The following is a 9675-nucleotide window of genomic DNA, read 5'->3' on the forward strand; positions in this document are numbered from 1 at the left end:
ACATCTACAATAAATCAGATTTTTGCCAGGGCTTTTTTCAAACCTTGTCACAGGCCTGTGACAGAGCTGGGGGTTAGCATTTAGGGACAGCCATGGTAATGATGAAAGTCAGAAAAGCAACGGCACTTCCATTGCGCTCAACTGCAATTAGCGATATGTAATTAACCACATATTATAGCTTAATAGAGGAGCATGAATATGGAGTGCGAGTATGAATATTGTAATGGTCAATGTTAGACCACTAAACGATCCCTAATTGGCTCATAAGCTCTGCAAAATTCTGAAATATGAAGCACTAAGTGGGCGTAATTGGACTGAAATATATCAATTATTTCTTCTGCAAATCTGACGATTGTAGTTGACCCAAGGTCTGATCAAAGAGCAGAAAAGTAAAACTTACAAATCCCAAACTGACTCTTCCCTCAGGGAAACCACCAGTGCAGTGCAAACCCCTCTGTTGAAACGTCAAAATAAACACATCTTTAAATTAGATGCACTACTGCCATCTAGTGGTCGAATGACACCACAGCTTCCTGTCTGAAATTTCCCAATATCTCCCAGAATCAAAGAGTGTGAGCTCCAAATATATAGAAATGAACTGTGATGACACTTCAGCCTAAATTCTCAAACATATTTATTTCAACTCTTACACAGGAACTCTTATAAATATATTTCATAGAAAAACAGCAAATCTGTTAACTATGCTAATTTCAGAGAGCAGGTGTCCCTTACTGCCCCACACAGTCTTAATAACAGGCGGAACAGGAAGTCCTGATACACAATCAACACCTCTGATGAACGAAAGTCGAGCGAGATCCTCGCTGCCCACTGAGAGACAGTGAACCATCCGCAGTGGTCTACAGTCACAAAGCCCGTTCTGCGCCCCAGGAAGGCTGGTACAGATACATTCTGCCAAGCAGAGACCCGGGATCAAACTGCAGTTTTTCTTTCTTCACTCAATGACTGGATGATGTGCTGGTACACTGATCCTGGGTCAGTGTTTGGGGCAGAAAGTAGCCACGGTCCTGCAGATCAGCGCTTCCTCTTGGCCTCGAACCTGTAGATGGCCGGCGTATTGGGCGTCTCTTTGCTCACCTTCACCTTCTTGGTCTTGTCCTGGAAGAGGGGCGCACATCCGGGGTTCCACTCAAATCTTACTGCCTACTGCTTTTCAGTGACTTAAGACCGAATGCAAGATTTTCCAAGGATTATGCAGTATTGGTGCAATAAAAAATTTGCATAAAAATTAAATATGGAACTAAGCTGGGAATGACACATTACCTTCAAAATGTGCTCCTACATGGACACGCTCACTGGTACTCTTGCGCATGAATACCAGTCTTCAATGACTTACACTATTGGGCATACCACACAAGCCAGCAAACTAGCTTATACATAAGCAGTATTAGCACACATGCACTGTTAGACTTGGTAGGAGATGACATCATGCTAGGGAGTTAGCAAGACAGATGTACTTATTTTCAAGGCCTGATAAATATTTTGAAGAGCCATGGCAGATGAGTCATGGGGAGGGAAGGTGGACACCATGCAAAGGAGAGGAGAGTTGAGACAGGGTTCTGACAGAGGTGAAACAAGGCTGTGATGGAAATCATGAAACAGGATCATGAAGGAGGTGAGACAGGGTTCTGACAGAGGTGAAACAAGGCTGTGATGGAGATCGTGATGCAGGTGAAACAGGGTCATGAAGGAGGTGAGACAGGGTGGAGACGGAGGTGAGACAGAGATTGTAATACAGGTGAGACAGGGTCATAACAGAGGTGAGCTGTACTCACTGCCAGGTCTTTACGTGTCTGGATCTTTTGCCCAATGACAAACATCTTCTTTTCCCTCTCAATGCGCTGCGACAGCATCTTATACTGGTGCTTCCTCTGTCTAGCCAGTTTCTGAGGGACAGAGAAAAACAGGTGTATTATGGACATATTTTCCTGACTGAACATAGTTTTTTTCCTGCAGACATATTCATAACTGACAGCTGAGAGTAGGCCTGAAGTGGAGAAATTATAAGAATTATATGAAGCTTCATTTTAATGAATCTAAAGTCATTTATAACATCTTGCATGACCTAGGAGTAGTCATGAAACAGCAAAGACATCAGGGGTTACACTCACTCCATACAACATGGCCCACTGAAGAGTTTCTCTGCAACCAGTGTCCTGCTTTCCCTGGACCTCTGACTGTAGCCCATGAACCTTGCTGACAAGTGCTACATAACTCAGACTACACTTTCTTGTATGCATCATATAACTACAGAAAAATTATTTTCATAATTTCATCATATACAACGAAAGTTTTCTGAAAAGTGTCTCCATTGAGAAAAGAAGGGGGGAAATGAATTTTAGTGCCACCTTCTGGTGCTCTGACACATTGCAAAAGACAGTTACAGATGGTCAGTCTCAAGATTCAACTCTTCGAAAAGTAAGTTACGAAACAATTCACACCAAACTCTGGATCTCTGTGCTGCCCTCTCTCCCTGTGGGATCTCTGGTGTCAGGGCAGGGCTACAGGCTGCATCACTACATTGAAAAACAGCTGACAGAGAGATGTCTGCTCTGCTAAACTCTTCTCTCTGAATGATGATTTCTGTGGTAACATTTCACTGGTTTCCTTGTTTGTGTACAGTTTTGAGTTATTTTGCAGGAGGTCCTCTGTGTTTTACTTCTGGGGTCCCTCTGAATAAAACTGTCTAACTGGATGTTAACAATGCAAATGTATTCTTGAACGTACTCATCTTGGACATTGCTCCGGATAACAGCAAGTGGCAAAATACAAATGCTTCCTGCAAATGGCCACTTTCAATTTCACCATCAGAGATAAATTTTAAAATGTCATTTACACTTAGATGAATTCTTGGATAATAATTTAAAGACCATCTTCAATAAAATATTAAGAATTCATAATAAATATCTGACAACACAATGAGAGTGAGAGCGCCACGGAAACAAACTTGGCCAGGACAGCACAGGCCTGGTGCAGCCACAGACAGCTGATGTTGGACGGGAGATAAATCAGTCAATAAAAGTCAGACAGGGTCAGGGAAATGTTCAGAGACACGGGCGGGTCTGATTGGCTGAAGCTGAGAGTGAGCAGCCAATAAAGACGCGGGACAGTGGATCTGACCTGCAGCGTGGAGTCGTCAGTGGAGCCCTGAATGCCGCATCTCTCCAGGGTCTCCAGGGTGGGGCGGTTGTAGACCCGGTCCACCAGCTCCGGTGCCGTGTTCAGATGGGTTGAGAGGTCAAACTCGTCCACTGTGGGGAAAAAGTGCATGCTCAGTCAGCCTGGAGGAGGAGAGGCAGGCCCAGGCTGCTGGAGGTTCAGGCTCTGTTTAGCTCAAGTCCTGGAGGGTAGCGATAGAGGTTTATCAGCAACCACAGACACCCTCAGTGTTGGAAAGGGAAGCTAAAATGGCTAAATTCAGACAACAGCTGGCAGAAGCAGGTGGTGAGTTGTTTGGGTGGAACAAATGCCTACAGACACTGCGGCCCTCAAGGACAAGGCTATAGTAGCCCTACAGACACTACGGCCCTCCAGAACCAGAGTAGAGCAGTGCAGACAATGCGGCCCTCCAGGACCAGAGCACAGTAGAGCTACTTCAGGACCACAGCAGAGTACCCTTCAGACACCTTGGCCTTCAACTATGGCCCTACAACTATGCCTCAGTTTTGACTTCTACTAGTGAGTGCTTAAGCAGTCAAAGGTTTCAGTGACGTCATTTCTAATGAGCAGCTGCAGAAGACACTGCTACCATGACCCCCGCTGATATCTTTTTCTAGAGAAGTGACAAGCAAAAAATTCAGAAATTAAGGCCTTGGCCTACATCTACACCTGACAGATGTACCTTAATGGAAAAAAAAACAAGCACAACGCCTTGTTTAAGTAGAAACAGATCCGTCAGTTTGTTTTAACAGCAGAGCTACGACTGAGTTTGACACTCCAATGCTGAATGGAGATCACATCAAAACACACACAAACCGCCACTGCCACATGCAGCTGAATGGCATGATTGAAAACAGCAGTATTACATTTCAGAAAAGGCAGCCATCACTTCCAGTGCGACACAGAAAGCACCGTCCCTCTCACCTTCTTTCTTGGTGTCTACGAAAAAGGTGTGCTTGTTCTTCTGCTTCCCCTCCGCATCCAGCAGGTGAAGCTCTGACTTTAGCCTTTCAATTTTCTGAGGACCAGATAAACATTTTCACTGAGTTTCACTCGTCCAGGTTTATTCAATATGAAACACTTCTAATATCAGAAAAAAGGGGATTTTCTACAGACAGAAGACAGACAACAGCCAAGACAATAACTAATTAGCCTTTCAGACACAGGGTTTTGCAAATTAGCATAATGCACCAAATCCATCTCCACTGGTTTATTAAATTAATGTAATTTAGCAAATGCTCTTATGCACAACAAGCAGTGTATGAAATAATTACAGTGTCAAAAAACCAATGTAAATGCGACACAGAATACCTACATTTAATACACAAGGGACTGAGTACAAATCAAACTGATCACCAGTTAACCAGTTAACATGTAGAACTGGGTGTGTAAGAGGTAGCAGAGGACCGCACAGTTCACACGCTGGTAGGTGCCAGTGTGGAGCTGGACTGCAGAGAGATGATGGCGGTTACCTTGGCCTCAGACACCCTCTTCATCTCCACATACTTGATGTCCTGGGTCCTCATCACCTTGCGCTGCTCCTCTGTCACCTCCTCCGCCTTCTCCTTTTTCATGTGCACTCCATCCTGTCAGGAGAGGAGGAGAGCATGCAGCAGGGGGTCAAAAGTCACAACTAGAAGCTTTCTGAATCATGGCTACTCATCACAACGGCGCTTTGTTTCCAATTTACTTCATGATTGCTTTTAAACTCCCAAACTTAAAGCACATATAAATGTTAAGTTAATGCAAACAATGACTAAAGAGCTATAAAGCTTGTTTAAAATATGTATTCACCCATTATAGTGCATGAAGTCTCCCTCTTCCACTAAGACAACCAACACCATCCTAAAGCAGTTACCATGGTTACACATAACCCTAACATGGCCAGAGCTTGACAGGAATGATACAGACCTGCAGCTGTGAGCTGATCATCTTGTAGTAGAACTCATCTGGGTTCTTGTCCAAGGCCTTCTTGCGCAAGGCCGCCAGGGTGTTCTGCTTCTTGTGGTAGTCACTGAAATCCCGGAGAGAGCATGTCAGTTACGAGCTTCTAGAGGTGTGTTTCAGTAACAAGGAAAATGTGATTAAGCAAGATTTAGCTCTGCTTCTTTTCTGTGACCACTAAAACAGCTCCTCAGTTGACCATGCTAAGTTGCAGTAATGATAAACACAAAATAAAAAATACACTAAATTACATAAAATCTGACCTTGGTAAAAACTCCAGTAAACACCGCATACTGTAAACAATGCCTGCCTGGTTCCCTGACAGCAACACTGCAGAATCAATATTTAAGGCTATCCATATCAAAAATTTAAGTTAGTCATTTTACGTCGTTGCCATATGTGAAAATGAATCCCAAGTGAAAATCGATGGAGCGATAAATTGAATTATAACACAGCTGCCTGTGCATATGGTACCGTCAGACACTTACTCTGCTCGAAGTTTGTAGTCCTTTTTCTTCTCCAAAAGTCCCAAATGTTTTCTGAAACCAGGCTAAAAAGCAAAACAGACCGCGGTGTATTAAGGCAGCTGATAAATACGCTACTGCACATGATCAGAAAGCTGAACGACGCTAGCTAGCTAACTGGATACCCAGAACTGGATAAAATAGATTTATACCTAGTCAGGTTTGATATAATGTAGTCAACTGGTGATGGACTGGCTATCTAGCGGGTTGACTGGATAAAACGCAATTTACTAGCTGGCTAAAGCTACGAATGAATTCTGAAATTCTAACATGGCAAACTCAGCTAGTTCGTTAGCTTGCGAACTGTTTGTTTGCTAATTAAAGTCAACCACGTTATTTTCACACTGGGAATTTTTTTAAAATACTCTTACCTGAGATCTCTCTCGGTGGTTTCGTTGTTGTGATTTCAATGCTTTTCTAAAAGAAGACATTTTGGTACATTAACAGAATGCAATCGCGGCGTTTCTTCCTGGCTTCTGCGTCCACTCCGGTGATCCGCACACGTGGGTAAAACTAGTATCAAGAATTATTTGGCGCGTGTTTTGCTGCAGCAGTTTCGCTAGTCAATTCTCCTTGGATTTATATGATGGAAGGTGTATTTAAATTACATATAATCCATTTGTTCATGTATTCCATATAATTCACACTCTTCTGTTAACATTTTTATCGATCAGGAAAGTCTTTTTCCCCTTGATTTGGCACATACAGATACATTTTTCGTATGTATCTATGTAACAAACTAAAGAATGTAGCTACTGTTGATACGGTTTGATATGGCAGTCAAAAAAACAAAATCAGAATCATAATCAGAATGCGTCAACACATACAAGGAATTTTACTCTGGTTCCAATGTCTCTCATAGTGCTTTCATACAACGTCAAAGTGACAACAACAAATACCAAACAACAGCAGTGCTGTAGTAAACAGAAACGGCGGACGCGTGCATGGAATGAGGATGGAATGAATGAGGTCTGTATGAACAGTTATGACTGAAAGTATACATGGGGGCAGACTGTGCATCTGTACAACTATGGGTAAAATACAAATATTGCATACTGATCATGGGATAAGGCGTACCTGAGTGTTGGCTATGGGTATGTACATCTGTTGATTATACAGCTATCGCACTGTGGACACGCAGTAACAGATAGAGCTATTTTGTCGCTAGTTTAACAGAAGAGCAGTTGCATTGGCCGGGGATCGAACCCGGGCCGAGAATTCTACCACTGAACCACCAATGCTAAGCACGACTACGTGGCTTTGAGTTCGAGTGATTTAGGGAATCTTCTCCGAACTACGTTACATTGTGTTAAATCTAGTATGCAGTATCAAAACGAACGGCAGGTGGTGACATTGCATAACTAAAACATTTTTGATAACTAACCAAGAGGATATTCATACTTTGATCACGCTCTCGTCGTTTCCTGTACCGGAAATTTGCCCCGTTTGTATTACGATTGCTCAGCAACAAATTCCGGTAGTGTAATTTTTCGGATCAAGAATCCGGATATGGAACTTCCCAGAAATGTCCTTAGTGATGTACGGAATGTCACGTGTGAAATATGAATTTCGCCAGCATGGTTATTTATAATTTAGGCCTGCATAGTTCTTGGTAGTTCGATAGAATCAGTGGTAAATAAGACACTTTAATGACGAGAACATTATGGTGAGGGCTATCAAACTATTCAGGCCATCTATAGGCTCATACACATATATTAGTGCTCCCGTCAGCTGTAGAGTCTGATCGTGGGGTTTTAAGGGGTTGTTGCATCTACAAGGGCCCCTGATAAGATCTCACTCATTAATTAAACCTGTGATAAGAAAGCCACTCACCAGTATCAATATGAGATTTACTGTTAACAAATTCCCACCTATACCCTCTTCTTCCCACGACAGGATTTGGCCTGAAATACCCTCTGTTTGCCACTGTATTCATTTCTGATGTTGATTTTTTTGTGATGTTACTATTTCAAACTTTATAACCTCAATTTATTTCCCACAGAGTCTGCTTCTGTAAATGATTTGATACCTGGAACCAGGCTTGCTGCTCTGTACATCTGTCTACCTTATAGTGGAGCTAGACATTAGCACTGGACATTACAGTCAGACAAACATATGGTATATCATTAATATAACCTAATTTGATTTCTTTTCTTGTTTTATATCCCAGGAACCTTTTGCCGTTTCTGCTTTGGCACAATATCTTTACCCATAGCATAATTGTGAATATAAATTGTCACATTTAATAATGGTGAAATCACACTCAAAGAACAAATAATTTGAAGAGAGCTGTCTGTAACTGACATGGGGAGTTCCAGACATTGCCTCATGTTGTGTACACGCACTGATGCTGATAACAGTGGTACTTTATCCAGGATGTCAATGATAAAACTCACACAACTCACACATAGCTACAGAAGAGAATAAACTAAAGGGGGGGGGGGGGGCAAAATCTATTTAAATAAATGATTAAACACAGAACAGGGCTGTGTTTTCAGCAAGCCTTTTTTGTAGGTTTTTTATTCTAAACCTGCCCTTAAAGGCGTTCCTTTCATTACAGTTTAAGGTACGGGAGGCTGAGACAGATTATAGATATCTGAAGTGTTTACTTCTCTGTTTAGGGATGATTTATTGCTGAAAAAAGTCCAGACTTGCAGTGAGTGTAAAGCAGTGCAAATATTTATCAACTCAACATCTACTACTTCAGTGTTTACATCACTGATGATCTATCTTGGCTCGGCTTGCGTCTCTGCCAGTGAACATACTGTTCGTCTCTGTGGTTTTGGTCTGAAAGAAGCTGCAGGGCCAGGTCATGAGGAGGCTGATGTTGAGTGAGTAGCTGTGATCTGATTGGTCACTCAGGGTTCTGACCTCTGTGGGATGGGGCCATCTGGGTCAGTCCTTGAAGCAATTCTATTGGCTGTCCATGTTCATGTGGGACACTGAGGGCTTTCGGGTTCCCACTTACTGCATTCTCTCCCCTGAAATCCCTTTTTGGATCAGATGAGCTCAGTCTGCACACAGGCAGCTCCTGAAGGCAAAGATGGGACCCCAGAGCTAATTCAAAATGACACAAAATGCATCACTTACCACCTAACTGTAACAGTCAAGTTAATAAGGGCACTGTGAACTACAGACTTCTGGTGATGTTGGCAATGAATGCGGCTAAGTTTTACTTATGTCTTAAAGCAATAATATTTCTTAGAATAGGGGATTTTTGATATCATATTGGAACGAGGAATACAGAACAGTGCTGAAAACTGATACCATTGGCACTGTATTCAGTGTGACAATATGATCATTGATTATATTTAAAAAGCAGATTCATAAATGATTGGTACACCCAGCTGGGCAGTACTCCTAGGTTTTATTTGCATATTTAATAGTGCTGTCTAACTTGTCATGTCAGTAAAACTGGGTTAAATCAAATCAATCCTTTTTTTCAGAGTAAAATGATTTAAGCATATACTGCACTACACTATACTATATTATATTATACTATGATACAGTATTTGTCCTCCATATATGCATAAATAAAGCTGTAGTGGCTGTGTAGCATAGTGGTATGGAGCAGGAGTTAAATTCCTAGTTGGGGCGCTGCTGCTGTACCCTTGGGCAAGGTGTTTCACCCAGAATTGCCTCAGTAAATATTCAGCTGGATAAATGGGTCACATGTAAAAAAAAAAAAAAACAAACAAAAAAAAAACTGTGGCCTATGTAAGGCGCTGTGGATAAGGGCGTCTACTAAATGCCAATAATGTGATGTAATGCTGTATATTTACATAAATCCTCACAGTCAAATGAAAATGACCTGACTGGTAATTCTATATCTGCGGAGATTGCAGTCCCAGATCTTGGAAAGCACACATGGGCTTGGAAAAGGGAGGTTTATGTGATCAAACAGCAGCAGTCCAATCCACAGGAGATCGCTGAGCTCAGCTTCGCTTGTTGTTTTTCACTGAGGTGAAAGGGACGTGAATTTGCATTTACCCTGAGACTGCATATGTTACTTAACACCACTGAGACACAG

At 42.2% G+C, this 9675-nt stretch overlaps 1 protein-coding gene across 1 annotated transcript; it reads right to left on the bottom strand.

Moving 5' to 3' along the window:
* Nucleotides 1-741: 741 nt before the first annotated feature.
* On the bottom strand, nucleotides 742-6133 carry utp11 (UTP11 small subunit processome component). The gene is made up of 8 exons (XM_036539371.1): nucleotides 6017-6133; nucleotides 5610-5671; nucleotides 5089-5191; nucleotides 4650-4763; nucleotides 4102-4195; nucleotides 3139-3269; nucleotides 1794-1904; nucleotides 742-1116 (listed from the first exon to the last, which is right to left on the bottom strand). The coding sequence occupies exons 1-8, from the start codon at nucleotides 6074-6076 to the stop codon at nucleotides 1033-1035; spliced, it is 759 nt and encodes a 252-aa protein (XP_036395264.1). The 5' UTR covers nucleotides 6077-6133; the 3' UTR covers nucleotides 742-1032.
* Nucleotides 6134-9675: the final 3542 nt, after the last annotated feature.

The sequence above is a fragment of the Megalops cyprinoides genome, chromosome 10, assembly GCF_013368585.1.
Source record: "Megalops cyprinoides isolate fMegCyp1 chromosome 10, fMegCyp1.pri, whole genome shotgun sequence".
NCBI classification, from domain to species: domain Eukaryota; kingdom Metazoa; phylum Chordata; class Actinopteri; order Elopiformes; family Megalopidae; genus Megalops; species Megalops cyprinoides.